Here is a 20,977-nt window from a genome sequence, read left to right as displayed (position 1 = left end):
GTAAGTCAACGAATTTTTGTAACAATGTGTTTTGTATTTAATCATTTAATGGGGAAATAACATGAAATTTACCGTTTTCCATAATAACTTTTTTCAACTAAGTTTTTTAGAAATAAATTATAGCCTATGTATCTTCCATCTTCCTGATAGTGTAGCCATCTACGGTGAAAAAATGGTTAAAATCGGTCCAATAGTTTTGAAGCTTACTCCGGACATACATTTACTTACAGAAGTAGCTATTTATGTATAAAGATAAATTTTTAAAACCGAGCTATTTTTTATGCTTACCCTATATTTAATTTAAAGCAATTAAGTGCGCATCGGCCATTTTTTTCATCGATGTATGGGGTCTTAAAGCATAACAATTTAATGGGGAAGGTTTGATGTATTAAAAAAATGTCAACACATAGTAATATTTGACGTGATTTTAAACTGCGCCATCAATTAGCGTTGTTATCTAATACAGTTCAACTTCTTCACTACCATAACCTATCTCACTAAATACTTCAGCTTTTTAATTTAGGGTCAATTTTATTAATTTACATTGTACATGTATAATTTTGTTATAAGTATTTTTGAGTTTTTTCATAAGTGATTATGTCATTACTTTTTTTTATTTTTATTTTGCGCGTTAAACTTTTCAGACAATCGGAAAATGCTGAACTAGTGTTTGGTTCCAGAGTGTTGAAGAAATGATAATAAGAGCAGGATACTTGTAAAATTCTTCATACTCTCAGTGGTTGTTAATTAACTAATGCAAGGATCAGAGTACTAAGATTTTTTATGGAAAATATGTACATCACATCAAAAAAATAAATGAATGCTATTATTTAAAATGCTTGTAAAACTCCTCTTATTAGTTAGAAGCTACCAATGTAAGCTTAAGTACATCTTTGAATAATTACTGTGTGAGAATAATAAGAATGCCATTTAACAAAACCTTTGTAAGAAAACAAGCTGAAGAAAAATCACCGGAAAAACAAAATACCAACCTCCTTATATACATTTTGTAAATGAAGGCTTTTGTAAGGAATTTATGATACAAATTTTAATGTCTTGGAAAATGAATTTATTTGTTAATAAATATTTTTCACATTCTGCTATGGATTTTCATTTGAAATAATATTTATTATTTGAAGTAACATTTATATTCTCAATGTATGAATATAAATATATATATATATATATATATATATATATATATATATATATATATATATATATATATATATATATATATATAGTGTGTGTGTGTGTGTGTGTGAAAAATGTGACTAGGTTTGTTATATGCTACTTAATTATTAAATCATTTATCTTAAATGCTTAAGTTTGAATCGTAAGTAGTAAATAGTTCAGAACTATCTTCGAGAGTATTAAAACACTAAAGCAAAGAATTGACAGTGTAACACTATTTTTTTAATTAAAAATTTGTGAATATCCATTTTATACAAAAGCATCGAAACTGCCCCAGAAGTTTAATTTTGCCGAAAACATACAAAGCAAAACGAATATACCCAAGTTTTTTCTTTCTTTTTTTTTTTTTTTTTGCAATCCACATAATCATATGAGATAGGCGCTGATGATTTTCTGCATCTTGAAAATCGGCCGATTATCCATTTTTCAAGTTGACTTTTAAACAGCTGTGACGTTTGCAGACAGCGAACGTTTTTTAGTTGAATTTGGTATTAAAATTAGACACAAAACATGATAACACTTGGCTCTAGCTCTTCAATTCCTCTCAAGCCAACGGACTCCGATGTTTCATGCTGACAGAGTAGGAAAATAAATCCAGGGCCCAATTTCCTTATAGACAGAGTAGGCAGCTGCCTACGGCGGTAAAATTTTCAGGAGCGACAAATTTTGCTTTAACCACACATTTTTAAAATTAATTTTTTATTCATGAAATTAAAATATTTGCATTCTTTTATTTTCCACAGAAACCATTTTATAACCATTACATTATTATTATTTATTTTTAAAGCAATCATTATTATTACCATTTAATAATGATTACTTTCACACTTTATGAAAAAAAAAACTTTTTTTTTTTTTTTCAATTTTTAGACGTGATATACGCTTTTGAAAACTGTCCATTTTTTCAAATGGACAGCTTTCAAAAACGGGAACTTTGGACTCTTTGAAATGTAATCCAGTTACAATTACTAATAAAATATCATCGAGCAGTGAGGAGTTGTAAGAACACAAGTGAATGAACGTAATAATAACAGAGAAAATTATTCAACTCGTTGGTTTGTAGATGAAAAAAGAAATAACAGGATAAAGATGCTGCTTTATAAATAAAGATGACAACTGATAAAATGGTTAATGCACAAGACATTAAAGTGCTCATCAAAGATTCCGCTATTTCGATGTTAAATAACTAAGCTAGAGTTTCGATTTCAAAAGACAGTGTTGATCAAAAGAGCACAAAAAACCAAACTTTTTTTTTTAAAAAAGTAACAGAACTAATTCGATTCGAAATACAATCGTTTTCTCCCCTCCCCCTTTTTTTCTTTCTAAAATCAAAAATTCTTTTTGAGCAAACGATGACAAATAATGAAACAACAAAGAAGTTAGTTAATTAATTCTGAAAATAAAGATGCTGTCTTATGTGAAACATACTAACATGCTTAGTATTCGAGGCAAATCTAGGCTTCTGTTTACTACCCCATTTTCTATAATTGTATTTTCCCTTACAGGTCTAACTCTTGTCTGTATCATTTTTCAGTAGCTCATCTGCGTTGCCATTATAGGGAAATGTTTTACAACTTCAAAGAATGAAAGAAAACACGTTTTATGAAACCATAGAGCCATGAAAAAATAATAACCATGTTCTATTAATTAATAATTGTAAATAAATATACATATTCTAAATATTATTGAAATTGGTCTTATATGAATCGTTTAATAACCTGCCCAAAAGCAGTACTTGAGCCAACCCGATGTACAAGATTAAATAATATAAACAGAGGCGCGTCGAAATAAAATTTTTTGGAGGAAGAAAATTTTAATTTTACCGATTTCTATGTTGCAATATTATCTCTGAATTTGCCGAATCGTCAGCAAAAATTTGCGGAATAAGGAATTTTTAGGGAGATCACTGTGACCTCTCATCGGTTCGCCCCTAAATGTGAAACGTCATCATTTCTTCATAAGCTTGAAAGTTTAAATTTCGAGAACCCTTTTTACCAACCAAACAAAGAAAAAAGGAAGTATTGTGTTCGCGAAAAAAATTTTCACTCAAAAATCGACATTTATTTCCATTTTACTCACCCCCGACTGAATGTAGAGTTTTTTTTTCGACTCGATCACACGTGCATAAGTGCCTAAGAACGTATAGACACGCGAAATATCCATTTTGACGATTCCCGAGTGAATTACAATGAGTTTTCTCGTGACGTCTGTATGTATGTATGTGCGTATGTATGTAGCATAACTCAAGTACGGTATGTCCTAGAAAGTTGAAATTTAGTACGTAGACTCCTAGTGGGGTCTAGTTGTGCACCTCCCCTTTTGGTTGCATTCGGGTGTTTCTAAGGGGTTCTTTTGCCCTTTTTTGAGGGGGAAATCATTGTTAATTTCGATGTAAACTCAAGTGGTGTTATAATTTGGCGGACACTTGGCGATATATCGCCAGTCTTTTAGTCGTCAACTTGGCGAAAAATTTGGCGCCAAGATCTGGTTTAAATTTTACCACTGTTGGTGATACTTAGAGAGTAAACTATTGAATCACATTAAAATTGCCAATAATGGGGAAATGACATTAAATTGGAGTAAAAGGAAGTCATGTGATGCACACATCAGCTTTTTTTTTCGTGTTTTTGAGTCAAGGAAGCTTTGCTTCTTTTATGGGGGAGGGGGCGGCAGATTTCAAATCTGCCTTGGGGCGGCATGGAGCCAAATTCGTCCCTGAATAAACCTACAAGTAAAGCTTCAGAAAGGAAAGTTAATTTTGAATGAAAATATAAATATCAAATTTAACAAGAAAACAACAAAATAGGCACATTAAAAGATTTAAACATCTGTTTGTAAAATTGTGCACATGTTTGTATGCATTGTTAGATTTAAATCCTTTTATGAATCTTTTTATTATCTCAAATTATTTTCTTTTTGAATGCGCACTTCAAATGTCCTCTACCCCGTAAAGTTTCTTTTAAAGGTACATACACTAATTTCTCATTTCTTTACAGCTATGACCTGGTGACACAGATGTTATAACCAGAAATAGCAATACAAGATTTTAAGAAGCATACTAAATACTAACTCACAGCCCTTTCATGGAATTTCCAAATGGTTGAAAAGAAATGCAACCCATGTAAATTTTAGTCCATTTCACAGTTAATCTTTACAAAACGAAGTTTCATATTGCTTAGCCGTGCTAATCAAGACCGGCAGAAGATATATTGGAGGATATTTAAAATATAACAAGGCAACCAGCTCAAACCCCACTGATTAAAAAACTCAAGCGTCACCAATATTTACGCCAGACACTGCATATGTTGAAAACCATGAAGAAGTGGTTGTGCATTCTTCAAGAAGGAATTATTTAAGTATTTGAAACAAACTTGCTCAGTAAGAATTTTTATTATTATGTGTGCATGAAAAAAGTAGATTCTGCAACCCCTTTTCTGTGCTTGTAGTGAAGCTTTAACTCAAATATATAGAAAGAAATTATAGAAACATGCAGAAAAGGTTATTGAAAATTGAGATTTAAATTTTATTATTAAACCAGATCCCAGACTAAATACATTTTTGTTAATTTTAAGCCACCAGCTTCAACACAACTGCATTTTCACACAGGAAATAATAGACTCACAAACTTAAAAAAAGAAAAACTTTTGTGGCCTGCATAAGGATATCATTTAGATCTTGGTTTGGAAAAGGGCTACTATTAAAAATAAGTTGTTTCTGGCAGAAAATGTACCCAGTTTTGCACTCTTTGAATATTTTAAATGGCAAACCATTGTCTAATAGCGAATCATTCTGGAAAAACAACGTTTGTATTCTTTGATGTATGCCATTTTACCACTCTAGATAATTAGGAGCCCATCTTTGAATGTTGTGGGCTTTCATGCCTTTCAGCGATGGCATCTGATTTAGAAATCAATGATGGAGAAAAACAAAATTCATATGACCATTGCTCTAAGGCATTTTCTAATTCTTCAGAATTAAAAGCACACGTTAAAGTCGATACTGGGGAAAAGCAGTTTTCGTGTGAACATTGTTCAATGACATTTTCTCATTCTTCAAGCTTAAGAGCACATGTTAGGGTTCATACTGGTGGAAAACCATACTCCTGTAAATACTGCTTAAAGACATTTTCTAGAGCTTCCAACCTAAGAGAACATTATACTGTTCATACTGGCGAAAAGCCCTATGCGTGTGAGCATTGCTCGAAGGCGTTTTCTCATCCGTCACGTTTAAAGGCACATATGAGAGTCCATACTGGTGAGTATACGTGTGAGCAATGCTCAAAGTCATTTTCTCAATTTTCGCTATTGGTTTCGCATACGGAAACCCATACTGGCCAAAAACCATATTCCTGTAACCATTGCTCAAAATTTTTTTCTAGTACAGCAAGCTTAAAAGCTCATGTCAAGCTCCATACTGATCAGAAATCATATACGTGTGATCAGTGTTCAAAGTCGTTTTCTACATTTTTTGGCTTAAAAGAGCATGGTAGGATCCATACCGGCGAAAAGCCCTATGTGTGTGAGCATTGCTCAATGGCATATTCACATGCTCTAAGCTTAAAGTTACATATGGTATCGCACACTGGCCAAAAACGGTATTCCTGTGAATATTGCTCAAAAGCATTTGCAACATCTTCGACACTAAAAAAACACTTGGTTGTGCATACTGGCGAAAAGCGCTATTCGTGTAAACATTGTTCCAAGACGTTTTCTCAATCTGGAGGTTTAAATATGCATTTGAAACTCCATACAGGCGAGAAACCACATATCTGTGAATATTGCTCGAAGGCATTTGCTAGAGCTTCAAACCTAAAAGAACATTATATTGTTCATACTGGCGAAAAGCCCCATTCGTGCGAACAATGCTCGAAGACATTTTCTCATAGTTCACGACTAAAGTCACATATGAAAGTGCATACTGGTGAGTATAAGTGTGAGCAATGCCCAAAGTCATTTCCTGTCTTTTCGCGATTGCTTTCGCATATGAGAGTTCATACCGGGGAAAGACCATATACATGTGAACATTGCTCAAAAGCATTTACTAATTCTGCAAGCTTAAAAGCACATGTTAAACTCCATACTAATCAAAAAGCATATTCGTGTGATCGCTGTTCAAAGTCATTTTCTACATTTTTTGGTCTGAAAGAACATGTACGAGTCCATAGTGGCGAAAAGCCCTATGTGTGTAAACACTGCCCAACGGCATTTTCACATGCTCTAAGCTTAAAGTTACATATGGTATCACACACCGGCCAAAAACCATATAAGTGTGAACACTGCTTAAAGGCATTTCCTACAGCTTCAAGGCTAAAAGAACACTTGGTTGTTCATACTGGCGAAAAGCCCTATGCGTGTGAACATTGTTCAAAGAGGTTTACTCAATCTGGAAATTTAGGGAAACATATGAAACTCCATAAGGATTCATAAAAGGCCTATGCTGGTGAAAAACCATATTCGTGCTTCAATGAAACTGTCTGTTAAAAGTTTTTTCTCAGAAATCACACAAGATAAGTCACACGAGACATCATGATGGTGAAAATTGGGTATTGTGACGACATTTCTTTACGGATCTTGTGTTGGAAAATCTTTAACAGATTGGGAAATGCACGGTGAACTGAAAGTCTTGTCCTTGTATGTTTGTTTAGTTTCGATATATAGTTACAACGTATGTTTCTTGGAAACATTATTAAAAGTACTTAACTGTTTTGTACAACTATTTCTATCGCCCCCAACTTTCAATATATGCCCACTTGATAGCTTAGGCTTAGAGAGTGGTATTCCGGTTCCCACCAAGAGTGTAGGAGCAATTTTTTGTGAAGTACACACATAAACTTCAGTCGTAGAATTTAGTTCTTCGACATCAGCACTCTGTACACCAATGACTTTGCTTTTGTTATAACCCCAAAAGAAGGACTTATCCAAGATTTCTGGAAAGATTAGCAACGCTGCCTGTTTATTTTAAATTTTTATGCTGTCCCGCTTATTGATTTTGCTACGGGATTGTCGCGTTCATAAGAATGTTGAAATGCATGGTGAACACAGATGTGCGACATCGTTTCATGAACCTGAAGCACACATTGGGCTATCTGTTCAATCGGCACCGTGTTAGCCAAAAATGTGTTCCTTACAAATGGTCGTTCCCCTTGATTCACTCTTGAAGGAACTCTCGCGCCGTTAATTGCAAAAGAAAGCTACTGAAACTGACCTCTGCAATGTCACAAAAAATATATTAGTTTATTAAAGAGTTATTTTGCAACGAATTAAAAAGCCAGGGAGCCAGGACAGGACTTAGTGCACCCTGTATTATTCTGGCAAAAAGGTTTTTATAAATTCTGTATCAATTCTTTTTTTTTCCAAGTAATACCAAGAGAAAATGATAATTTATGCTTCCGAAAATCGTACTATTGTGCAATTAGCTCTAATATATTGTTCTTCTATAGTAGTTATGATGTAATAAAAACTGTCTATTCAAGGAATTCATTCATTTTTGATTTCATTCCTATTTAATTTACATCATAAAGGTTAGATTCCTGTTACGGATAAGACAGTTGCATGCTGTTGGCGCAGTGGTTAGTGTTTCCCAAGGGTTCCCACGATTTTAAGTAACACAAGAACACGGGTGAGAATTTTTTAAAGCTTTACTATCAATTTTTAAAGATTTCCCTATCTAATACAATGTCTTGTAATGTTATAGAAGTTGCAAAGGTCTAATTGAACGAACAGACGAGCACAATTAAAATGAATACGGTTACAATGTAGTAAAAAATAATGGTAACATTTAATTTACGAATTTCCCGAATATAAAATTTAAAAATAAATAAATAAATAAAACTGTATGTACATAAACTAGAGAGTCGCCCTTCAAGGTACGGCGGGTGAAAATTGCTTCTACATTCGAACGAAGCCATTGCCTGTTTGGTGATATTTTGATAGTTGAAATTGTAACCCTTACTCTAGTGGATAAACCCTGAACTCCAGTAGATAGCGTTCATTGTTGACACCTTTTTCCTTTTCTTCATTCCCCTGAAATGACAGTCTTACCAGTAAAACAGTTAAGTTACCGTATCAAGTTCAGCATTGTTACGATAAAGCCTTTCCCTGCATGTTAAACATTACCAAAACATATTATCAAATTGTCATGCCGTGGCTTGAGTTTCATTGTTGAAACACGCGGGTTACTCGGTACATCGGCTATTATTTATATGAGGATCATATTTTAGTTATTGAGAAAACTCGTTGGCATTTGTAGGTCAATTATTGCAGCTCTCACAATTGTATTTTGTTATTTTTATTTGCTTTTTGCATACAAATTTGGAACATTCACATGTGGTTTTTTATGAAAAATATTCAAAGAGAACACGGGAAAAAGGCAACTTTCGACTTAAAACACAAGTGCGTCACTGAATAGATCTTGTAAAAAGGGTAAATAACGGCCAGGTGTTGGTCAAGTGACGATTCTGAAATTTACAGCTGCTTTCTAGCTGAGTGGCGTACTCAGTACGCCGACTATGCTCTTAAAGGTTAAGAAATAAATTCAAAATTACCCACTCTGAATAATTTTATAATTTCAAACAAAAGAGAAACGAACATAGGCATTTCCATTACAGCCCGCCAAAGATGACTCGAAAGAGTTCGCTATTCCCTCCTCCTCCATACAACGATTGTTATACAGCAGGGGTTCCCAAACTTTATAGACCACAGAACCCTTAGTAATTTGTTTTTACTTAAAGTAACCCCATTTTTGTTGATAACTAAAAGACGAAATGTTAAAGACCGAGGAGTCAAATGAATCATTCGTTTACTTTCTTCTGCATACAAAATTTTCGCATTTTGATAGATTAACAGGTTTTAAGGTGTGCTGAACCTACCTTAACCATTTTTAGGAACCATCTGTCTGTCTGTTTTTGTTTAGCATGTAGTTGACCGATTTCTTGAGGACGATCTAACTCGAAACGTAACACATGGAACTGAAAGAAACTTGGTATACATGTGCATCGCCATATCAGCTGGTGTTGCTTATTTTTGGCACTAATCTCTTTAGAGGTTGACCCAATCAAACGATATCTAATTTTAGGGTGACTGCTGTCTGTCAAACAATAACACAAGGATTCGCATAAAAATTGGCATGTTGAGTACATACAGCAGGAGCAGAATCCAAGAGCGATTTTTTTTTTTGTGGGGGGGGGGGGGCGCATTGACTGGAAAGCTTCATAAGTTGCATTGATAAGCGGTTAGGAGCAGAAGAAGTTTTGAGATATAGCTTTGTTACCCAACAACGGTATTCATTTTCAGCATCAAACCAAAACTTATTGAGTGAAACTGAATCAGAAATCTTGTTTCTGATTTTCCAGCAGATGAACTCTGAACTCGGGCATGGAACAATGTCATAGGTTTCTCAAATGAACAGTAATGGTTTTTAATGTCACGAAATAATTGTTGCACTGGAGTTTTCTTCATATCAGAAATTTCCTTTAAAAGAGCAAAATATTCTACGCTGCCATTTTAGGCAGGGAACACAGAAATTAAGCTTTCATTTTAACGCTGTTATTTTGTTTCTCACAACAAGTGTGACTACAGTTTCCCTTTGAATAAAAATAGCCACTTTATTCAGTTCACAAAAAATATTGACAAAATTTTTATCAGCCGTATGTAGAACATTGAAAACAGCTGAAAATATTGATGCCTTTTGCTCCAGTGGAAAAACCCTCATTTCATCTGGAAGTTCATACAACCTTTTAAACTTTCTGAAATCTTTTACTTTGAATAGCCAGCAGATTTCACATGGAAAAGTAGTAATCTTTCCTGCCTACCCATGTCTTCATAAATCTTGCTAAATAGTCTTGTCTGGAGAGAACGAGCTTTGACAAAATTCCAAGATTTCTGAAGATTCATCAAGAACTTTTCTCAAGTCAGATGGTATCTACTTGATCATGCTGGCATGACGATGCAAAACATTGTGACGGCTATTACTTCAATCTGGAGCGACATTTTAGATCCTTGATATTGATTATTTCATTTTTCTTGATACTAGTGGAACATAAATTTACGGCTAACTCGCGGACGGAACACACTTTGGGAAACGCTGCTCTAACTTAATTACGGCGGGAGTAATTTGCGTTTTTAGCTCGAAATTTTTCAGGCTTAGCTGAAATTTAGGCACTACTTTCTTCATTAAATCTATCAATAAAAAGTGAATGAATTGTCCCTCTGTTTTCTTTTTGACACCATTGGAAAAAGCGACTTTTTTTACTCCAGATCTCTCTCGACCTATGGTCGAAAAACTTAGCTTCTATCTTCAAAGGAAAAAAAGTTACAAGCGTTTTTAGATCAAATTGGAAAACGTCATTTTGATTCAGGTTGTCAACCATTTTACTTTCGCGTTTCCACGACGCTTTTTGAATCCATTGTTTCTTTCCTTATTTTGCATTTAATTTTTTAAACTTATTTTATTTCGTGTTTCCATGGTTACGCTTTTAAAATCCATCTTTCGCATTTTAATTTCTTAAAAGTATTTTAATATCTGTCGTCATTGTTTGGAAGGGTAATTTTGCATGTTTGTTTTTTTTCTTCTTCTTTTATTTAAGCTTGTGTGTGATTGTTGAATATATGTCACTTGACACAATTTTTATTCTTAAGGTAGACCAGGCAAAGCCGTGCAACTCAGCTCTTGGTATATAAAGATTTGAAAGCTTCTGTTAATGTGATTTTACACTTTTTTGTCTGTTTGGCGAAACATTTATTATTGCCAAAGAAAAAACATCTGCTTCACTCGCAAAAGGGCTTTGTTCCGGTCGCGAGGTCGCTTGGCTATAGGCTCTGAGCTGTTCAGTCTAGGATTATTGTTTTAAAGCAACCGTGCTGGCTAACCACGGATTGTATGGAAAGGCAAACATCCGGTTTACAAGCGGAAATGGAAGCATCTATTAGTTTTTAGGGATGTCAGGTTTTGCAGATGTATGTTAGCCTCTAAATTAAGCAGAGTCTCATTGAAACAAGCGGAATACGCGCATGTTTTTTTTTATTTTCCCCCTCATTTAGATGGAGTCGCCTTAACTGGATGTTTGCCAATTCCATAAAATCCGTGGTCAAACAGTAAATGTAATTCATTGTTTTGGTAATTTGTTTTGAAAGAAAAGGAACTTTTGAATAGATTTTGTTCGAGTGAAATGTACGACATTTCCTTCTTTTTTTCTGACGCTGATTTTTTAATGTTCCACTGGATGTTCTTTTTTTTTTTTTTTTTCGTAAGACGGATGGATTATGATAGCGTGGTTGCTGGGCGAGTTTGGCAATAAACATTAGAGTTGCGGAATTCTTTTTTTACTTTTGAAAGATATTATTTGATGTCTTTTTTTGTTTATTTGGCGAAATATTTTAAATTGCAGTAAAAACCGCTTCATTCGCTAAATAGACTTTAAAAGCAATTTTAAAACTAATTTAATAATTTGACGAAAAGTTTTAAATTCCAAAGAAACTTTAATGTTTTTTTTTTTTTTTCTTCTTCTTTTATTTAAGCTTGTGTGTGATTGTTGAATATATGTCACTTGACACAATTTTTATTCTCAAGGTAGACCAGGCAAAGCCGTGCAACTCAGCTCTTGATATATAAAGATTTGAAAGCTTCTGTTAATGTGATTTTACACTTTTTTGTCTGTTTGGCGAAACATTTATTATTGCCAAAGAAAAAACATCTGCTTCACTCGCAAAAGGGCTTTGTTCCGGTCGCGAGGTCGCTTGGCTATAGGCTCTGAGCTGTTCAGTCTAGGATTATTGTTTTAAAGCAACCGTGCTGGCTAACCACGGATTGTATGGAAAGGCAAACATCCGGTTTACAAGCGGAAATGGAAGCATCTATTAGTTTTTAGGGATGTCAGGTTTTGCAGATGTATGTTAGCCTCTAAATTAAGCAGAGTCTCATTGAAAAAACCGGAATACGCGCATGTTTTTTTTTATTTTCCCCACTCATTTAGATGGAGTCGCCTTAACTGGATGTTTGCCAATTCCATAAAATCCGTGGTCAAACAGTAAATGTAATTCATTGTTTTGGTAATTTGTTTTGAAAGAAAAGGAACTTTTGAACAGATTTTGTCCGAGTGAAATGTACGATATTTCCTTCTTTTTTTCTGACGCTGATTTTTTAATGTTCCACTGGATGTTCTTTTTTTTTTTTTTCGTAAGACGGATGGATTATGATAGCGTGGTTGCTGGGCGAGTTTGGCAATAAACATTAGAGTTGCGGAATTCTTTTTTTACTTTTGAAAGATATTATTTGATGCCTTTTTTTTTTTGTTTATTTGGCGAAATATTTTAAATTGCAGTAAAAACCGCTTCATTCGCTAAATAGACTTTAAAAACAATTTTAAATCTAATTTAATAATTTGACGAAAAGTTTCTAAATTCCAAAGAAACTTTAATGTTTTTTTTTTTTTTTTTTTTTGAAAAGATGTGTACGCATTTTATTCAAAGAAAAATTATCATTTCACATCAGAGGGGGAGGGGGCGTCAATTTTTTTTATTCAACGGAGTTCCATTAAATTTTTAGCACGGGCATCGCTTTGCGGGTACTCTGCTAGTAAGTAATAAAGGGAAAGTGGGGTAAGATGACAATATTAAGCTTTAAAAAAATTTCTAGCTTGGAGATGTGAATTAAAATATTGAAATTTAAATTTTTAGCACGGGCATCGCTGTGCGGGTACTGCTAGTTAATATCTCAAGATGAAGCAGTGAAAAGCAAAGGGATGTAAGTGGCAAAATTAAATATCTGGAGATAACCAGTGCACAATGTTTTTTTTTTTCTTTATATTAAAAAAAAGTAAGGTCAAAGAATTTCTGAAAGGAAGCCTGTGGCGGGCCTGCGTCTGTTGTTGCGAAATTTACTTTCAAACTAATTTCTACCATGCGGTGAGAACAGATACATGAAACCAATTCACTGCATAACATTTATTAAAGAAAAAAATCATAGAACTAAAATAAAAGTGGAATGAACGAACATAAGTTAGAATCAGAACATAACATGACAGAACGTACCTTGAATTCACAGGGTATATATACCGAACTGCTTGGCCAACAGTGTTGCTATTTAAAAAACATAAAAGTTTTTCCACATTGTCCAAGAGACCCCATAAGCACCTACTGACTTGAAATTTCGTAGTCCTGTTAATTCGAGCCCCGGTAGTTAGCACGTGGGGTTTTGTTTTTTAAATTTCTAATTAGTTTTTTTGTAATTAATTTTTTAATCTCAAATTTCGCGTGAGTTGCCTATTAAAGGGGTGAAAATTACTTGCACATATTAATATTATGCATCAGAGAGATGCAGTCTAACTGCATCTCATCAACAGTTGCGGGTGTACGGTGTACAAATCTGATCAGTGACTAGTATCGCGGCCTGAACTTACTTTCTGGATATGGTTTCTGATCATAACCACCCTTTTAAGTAACATATGAACTAACGTATTAGGATTGGCAATGTTTATTTTAAAATTGGGAGGAGTTTTGAACCCAAAACCTTCCCCGCTGCTCCACAGCCATTGACATTTTTTTTTTTTAAATAAGATGCATTTTTAAATCTTAGTGATAAAGATTGAGTCATGATTACAAGTTCAATTTTCATGAATTTGAGTTTTTAACGAATATGAGGCTCCATTACATCCAAGTGACACCTTAGTCCAGAGCTTGGTCGGCCTAAGGCCCCTATATATACGAGCCGGCGCATCAGCTTAAGATCAGCCTTTTTGGATCGGAGCGCGTGTTTGAGCGGTTGTATTTTCTGGCGAGTAATCGCGTTTGGTGATTGTTCACTGCGAACAAATATTAGGGGCACGTGAATTGTTTATTAAATAAAGTATTATTTTCAGTAAATTTGGCGAAAACCGAAACTTTGCTCTGGTAACCCTATTAGTGCAACAATGAAAAATCCGATCCAAAATGGCTAAACTTAAGCTGATGCGTCGGCCTATCTATATAGCGGCTCTAGGTCGGCCTTTTGTCGTGCTGCCAGATTTATATTTCTAGTCTCTTTTAGTAAATAATAGCAAGGTTTCAAAGGAATTCTGGAAGGAAGTCTGTGGCTGACATGCGCCCAGGAGACCCCATAGCACCTACAGCCTTGACGTTTTGCACAAAATTACTTTGAGCCCCGAGGGTGTGCACCTAAGGTTGGAACTACTTTGATATACCCCCCCCCCCAAATCGGAAATTTGGCGACTTTTTTTGTTTTTGTTGATACAAAACTTTGTTGCCACAAAAATTGTTGCCACAAAACTTTTAAAAAAACTCAAAAAATGGTACAAAATACATGAAAATACTAAATTTGGCAACAGTAAAAACCTAAAAGCTGAAAAAACCTAAATTGGCAACACCAAAATAAGGAACAGCAACCCTAAAAAGTCCGTAGGGAATGCCAGATTTGGCGCGTAATTTTTGGGGGTGTATATCAAAGTTATACCCTAAGGTTTTATTTTTTTTTTTAATTTGAATTAGTTTTTTTTTTTTTTTTTGTAATTAACTTTTTAAGCTCAAATTTCGCGTAAATTGGCTACTATTGCCTACTAAAGGGATGAAAAATTACTCGCACAAATTAATATTATATATCGGTGGAAAGGGTAGAATTTTCCGCGTTCTACGCAATTTGTTTCAATGCTCTAACTTAAATACGGCGGAAGTCATTTGCGTTTTTAGCTCGAACTTTTTTAGGTTTAGCTAAAATTTAGGCACTATTTTCTTTATTAAATCTATCAGTAAAAAGCGAAGGAATTGTCCCACAGTCTTATTTTTGAAACCACTGGAAAGAGTGGCATTTTTTACTCCAGATCTAACTCGACCTATGGTTGAAAAACTAAATTTCTATCTCCAAAGGAAAAAAAGTTACAAACCGTTAAAAATAAAGTTCAAATAATATCATCTCCATTAAAATTATTGATGTTTTATTTGGTGTTACCATAGTTACGTCTTTTCGATTCGCATGTTTCTTCTTTCTTATTCAAACTTTAAGGGTTTCGATTTTAACGGAAAATCTTAGGCTCCACTCAATTCAAGCCCCGAGCTAATACTATATTACTAGAGAGCACGAATATGAAAGCGACTTTTCAAACGTAAAAAATTGCAATTTTGCAATGCTCAAGAACCCCTTAGCCCTTACGGCTCTGCAAGTTGGTACAAGTTATTTTGATACCCGGGGATGGGGTGCATTTTGTTCAAAAGGGAGCTAGCTCATAATGTGTTTTTAATCTGTTTCTTTTTAATTGACGATTTAAATCTTTGCGAATCAAATAAGATTGCGAAGCAATCTTCGGGGTTTGGTGAGCGTTAGGGAGCAGGGGGCCGAGCCCCCTAGTTTTATAAATTAAAATAAAATATCTTAGCAAAAACCATAGCAAAGCATTCGCAACTCCAGAGCTCGAATACGCAACCTTTCGTTGATTAGCAATACTACCGAAAAGGGTAAAACATTCCGTTCCACGCGTTTTCTTTGGGGTAAATTACTGGCTTCAAACAGTTTGTGGTGTAATGTAATTACAGGGGAATAGAAAAGAAAGCTTCCCGCAAAAACCATGAAACTTAATTTTCATTCACTACGCTTCAAAGCAAGTTATAAGTGGCGGCATTTGTTTATTTTACCTTTTTCATTCGACCTTAGACAGTAGCAGCAACGCCCCCTATAGTTTATTGAAGTTTCGAATAGAAAATTAAAATGAGCTGGTGAAAGATGTTTCAGATTGAATCTTCTTCTTCTTCATCATCACAACAGCCTGGTGCAGGCCAAGGCTTTCTCCGTCTGCTTCCTCTAGGCGGTACGACACATTGGCAGGTTTCTCCACCTGTTCACTCCCAAAATTTCTAGTTCCTTCTCAACACTATCCAGCCACCTTGTTGCTGGTCTTTCCCTTCTCCTTGAAAAAGTTAGCTTTTTAACCGGGTCCAGATCTTTACGCCTAAATACGTGCCCCAGCCATCTGGTTCTGTTGGCTTTAATTACTCTTAAGATGTTGGGTTGTCTGTATTTATGGTATATACTTCAAAGTTATATAAACTTCTCCTAGCATCATTTTCCTTTACTGCTCCAAAAATTGACTGAAGGATTTTTCTTTCAAAAATGAGAAATCTGTTTTCCTCTGTTTTATTAATTGCCCATGTCTCACTACCGTATAAAATGAACGGTCTTATGAGGGTTTTGTACAGGTTTATTTTTGTATTAATGGAAAGGAGCTTAGACTTTAATTGGCTCTTTAAGTCAAAGTAGCATCTATTTGCCATCAAAATTCCATTTCCAATTTCAACTTTAAACTCATTCTTACTGGTAATAAGCGTACCCAAGTATTTAAACTGGGTGACTCCTTCAAAAGTATAGTTTCCAATATTAAGCGGCTGCACATCATGTATTCTAGTGCTTGCAACCAAAAACTTAGTTTTTTCCTCGTTTACAGCCAAGCCCAACTCCCTGGCAGCTCTCTCAAGGGCAATTTGTTTTATTTGTTTCATTTGTTTCAGATTGCATATAAATTTAAATATAGAGAATGATTTTTTTTAATACTGTGATGAAAAGTCTCACCAGTAGTTTTCAATATTTGAACGTAAAAAACGAAAGTAAGTTGGGGGAGTTGGCCCAAAATCACCAAAGATCGTTGAAAAAAATGCACTGTTAAAGGCTATAACTTCAAAAGTTTTACGGGGGGGGGGAGGAGAATCCCCCTTTCTGTTACATCATCAAATATAGTCTGAAATTCGAAATTTTTTTGGTTAAACACCCTGGACCCCTCCCCCTCCCCCATTAACATCATTAGAGACAGTCGACAGCTTCAATTTCAAAAAATTGCCTCTGGGGAACCGCTGTGAACCTGATCCCTTCCTCTGACGTTATCAAAGATGGCATAAACTTGCATTTTTTGACTAGTTTCAAAATTTTCTAAACGAAGTCCCCCTAACCTTTCATCTTGCTAGTGTCATCAAAGGTCGTCAAAACTTGCTTTTACAGAACGTCAATGTCGAAAGTTTTCCGGGAGTAAGACCTTGGAACCCTCTTTCTCACATCATCGAAAATTGCGTTTTGGGAATTCTAAAATGCACTGAAGAGCAGAGCCTTATTACCGCAGGGGCATGCGGGGCACAGGCCCCTTCTCTTAGATTTCAGGGGGCCTAAAATCCTCTTAATTTATTATGCTAATTAAAAATAATAACTTCACTCAGAATCTAGAGTACAATGATGTCATTGATATTTTTGCAAATGCCAAGACAAGGAAAAAGTCTCTTATTTGTTCATAAAAATTCCCCTTAAAAATTTGATCTCTTTGCAGATCTCAAAACCACTCCAAGTTTAGTCTGTATTTACTCTTAAAAGTTATATCATAGATAACTTTGATATTTGCGGTAAACTGGCAAACTTTAACCACGTCTTATATAATTATCGTGTACTAGATCTCTTCTACTTTTTAAATGTTGTGATATGTGGTACCACCAAATTTAGCATGGTTGTGTCAATAAGTATCGAAATATTTTCTAGCTTCAGAATAAGCGGGAATAGTTGGGGGGAGACTCAAAATTAATTTCATGCCCAGTGTCTTCAAAAATCTTAGGGGCGCCCTGAAACAGAAATGTGCCCCATGTTCATTATCAGAATGATCGGGCTCTGCTGAAGAGCTAAAACATATTATGACCACCTCTAACTTTTTCAAAGAACTCGTCTGGATGACGTGGAGACCACGCGATGAAGTGGGATTGGTATATAACTGGGGCTAGAAAAGGTCAGGCGTCGTTCGAGCACCTTCTTTTGCAAATTATGGGAAAGGGTAACGCCTCCTCTACACTCTTGGGGGGGGGGAGGAGAGAAACATCTGGCTAAAGTGTCCAATTGTTACTACGCGCAAAAGAGATTAGCCATCTACCATCTCCAAAATCATTCCCGCATTTTTTTCTAAAATCCATAGCTTAATTAGCGGCGCCCTTTATAGTTCAAAATCCCCCCCCCCCCAGATCACTCCTTGTTCTAAAAAACAGGAAAAAACACTGGCAGATACGTATACTACGTACACGCTCACATACGTAATCTTATTACATAACTGTAACTAAAATACATGTATCTAAACACATCAATGTAACTAGTGTAATCAAATCAGTACCACATTTTGTTTTGCGCGAAAATGCCCAATTTTAAACGGGAATAGCCAAATGTGCTGCGTTTTCCTCATAAAATCTGCAGAAGATCACCTGCAGAAATTTTGGAGAATTCTGCAGATAAAGATTTGAGGCTTTACCTTCAGAAAAACTGCAGTTTACATGCAGAAATCTGCAGTTTTTCTGCTGAAAATTGGTAATCTTTGATCCCCCGCCAACCCTCCTGGTCCCTTACCCACCCTGGCAGACCAAGCGATAAATGCTTTTCTATGTATATACTTTCATTCCATACAGAAATTTTTAAAGTACCTTATGAGTACTTTTTTTGTGCAACCAGCTCTTGGTCTATAATATTATTAACATAATATATTTCGTGTGAAATATATTACAGATGAAAAAGCAACTTTTTTTAGCTATTTTTATTTCATGGCAGTAGCTATTTCTTAATAATAGTTTAAATAGACCAGTTTTAACATGAATGCATGATTCAAATTAAATTTAATATTTACCCCCCACCCCACCCCAGCTATAACCACCAATCCTTCAACTGTAATTCTAGGAAACAGTAGTACCACTATATTTCCTAGAATTACGATTTCCATACGTTTTAGAAAAAAAGATTCTTAAAATTTGGCAGTTTTCTATGTTCATTAGCTTAGAGTCAACAAAAGTTCTGAAATTGATTCATTGTTCAATTGGGATAAAGAACACAAAAAAAAAAAAAAAAAAAAAACCATTGATAATAAAGCAATCTGAACTAATATAACCATTCAGCTTTCTTTTAAAAACAGGAAAAGTACTTTAAATATCCAATATTTTTTAAAGATTTATCAATATGTTATAATGTTTAGATAACATGTGATTTTGTTTTACGCTTTGCTAAACGATTAGGTTTCTATCATCATTTGCATTTTCATATTGTCATGGTCTATAACAGGGATTCTCAAACTGGGTGCCACGGCACCCTGGGGTCCCGCAAAGACTGGCAAGGGGTGCCGCGAAGTGTTCAGGTTTTGTGACAATTCCCTCCAGGGATAGGAAGACTTGTTAAATAAACAAACTACTAATACAGCAACGACGTTGACTTTACTGGAGAAAGCAAATGTACAAGTTTTATGTCCCAAATGTTCTATATGTGAACCTTCCTAAGACTAATTCTTCTGTCTCGTGCTGCACCATATTACGATCATGGTCGTTCATTTTCCAACAAGATCGGGCACCCCACATTATCTGACTGACGTCCCCCATTTCTTTAACAACGAGCTTCCTAGTTTTCAGATTAAACGGAGTTCTAACTACGACAATCACCTTCTTCCACAGACGCTGTTCTAACCGGACCTAACTCCAAACGATTTTTTATTGTGTTGCATCAAAGATCGTCAGTTTGTGCTCCATAGGCCAGGTGACTTGTAAGATTTACTCAAAAAGATCCCAATCGCATTTTCTAAGGTTTAATCGTGTTATGTCGCAGCGACTGAAACAAGAATTAGACTTCAGACTTCATTTCAGCCGCAATAATAAGGGTACATGTATCGAACATTTCGGAAACCAAAATTTGTTCAGTTTCATTCTCCAATAAAGTCAGCGTTAATGTTGTTTTGGTAATACATTTGCTTCAACAAGGCTTCCAAGCACTGGAAAGAATTTTGATATATATATATGTACATTATAGCGATAGACGAGAGTGAAGAAACCCTAACTCTTTAAATGGTACCGCCAGCCGGAAAAGTTTGAGAACCTCTGGTCTTATAATATATTTGTCTATAACATATATCGTCACCTCAAAGCAACAGTAAAATATCTAATCCCAGAAATAACACTAAGATATCTTACTGTTGCTCTGAGGCGACGATATGCCTATAACATATTTGTCAAGCTGTATGAGAGAAACTGCAAATTTTATTTTGTTCTGAACAACTAATTTTGGAGTAAAAGCAATATTGAAAGAGTTTGAAAACCTGTAGCACACACGGAAAGAGGGAGCTATGTAGTTTTGCCAGTTGGAGTTAAGATTGTATAATGCAGTATTGTTAAATTTAGAGCCAAACATTCTAAAAATGCAAAATTACTTTACAAAAATAAAATCAACTGATTTTAATCAATGATTTTGTTTAAAAAATCAGTTGGTTTAAATCAATGATTTAAAAAGGAAAAAAAAACTTGATTTAAATCATGGTTTTAATCACGATTAAAATCAAGCTGATTTAAATCAACAAACCCTGTTTTAGACTGCATTTTTTTTTTTTTTTGAGTATACACTTTGAATGTCCTTTACCCATTAAAGTAAATTTTGAAGGGACACAAATTAATTTCACATTTCTTTACAGCTGTGACCTGTGGACAACGATGTAATAACCAGAAATTGCAATACAGGATTTCAAGAAGCAAACTGGATACTTACTCACAGTCCTTTCGTGGAATTTCTGAATGGTTAAAGAACTGCAACCCTTGTAAAATTTTAGTACATTTTATAGTTATTCTTTGCAAAACGAAGTTTCATGTTTCTTAGCCATGCTGATTAAGACCAGCAGAAGTTATTAGAGGATATTTAAAGTACAATATGGCTACCATTCATGTGTAAAGCATTCCCAGACTTTTAGATTTCATCCAACACCATGAACTGAAAATATGGGTTTGTCTTTATTTCTTTTCATTTCAGTTAGAGGATTTTGAACTTT

General features: G+C 34.8%; 1 protein-coding gene across 1 annotated transcript; it reads left to right on the top strand.

The window, feature by feature from the left end:
* Positions 1–5,288: 5,288 nt before the first annotated feature.
* On the top strand, positions 5,289–20,898 carry LOC129227686 (zinc finger protein 271-like). The gene is made up of 2 exons (XM_054862278.1): positions 5,289–7,512; positions 20,627–20,898. The coding sequence occupies exon 1, from the start codon at positions 5,433–5,435 to the stop codon at positions 6,618–6,620; it is 1,188 nt and encodes a 395-aa protein (XP_054718253.1). The 5' UTR covers positions 5,289–5,432; the 3' UTR covers positions 6,621–7,512; positions 20,627–20,898.
* Positions 20,899–20,977: the final 79 nt, after the last annotated feature.

This window comes from Uloborus diversus, chromosome 8, assembly GCF_026930045.1.
Source record: "Uloborus diversus isolate 005 chromosome 8, Udiv.v.3.1, whole genome shotgun sequence".
NCBI lineage: Eukaryota > Metazoa > Arthropoda > Arachnida > Araneae > Uloboridae > Uloborus > Uloborus diversus.
This window is presented reverse-complemented; position numbering and strand designations above follow the sequence as displayed.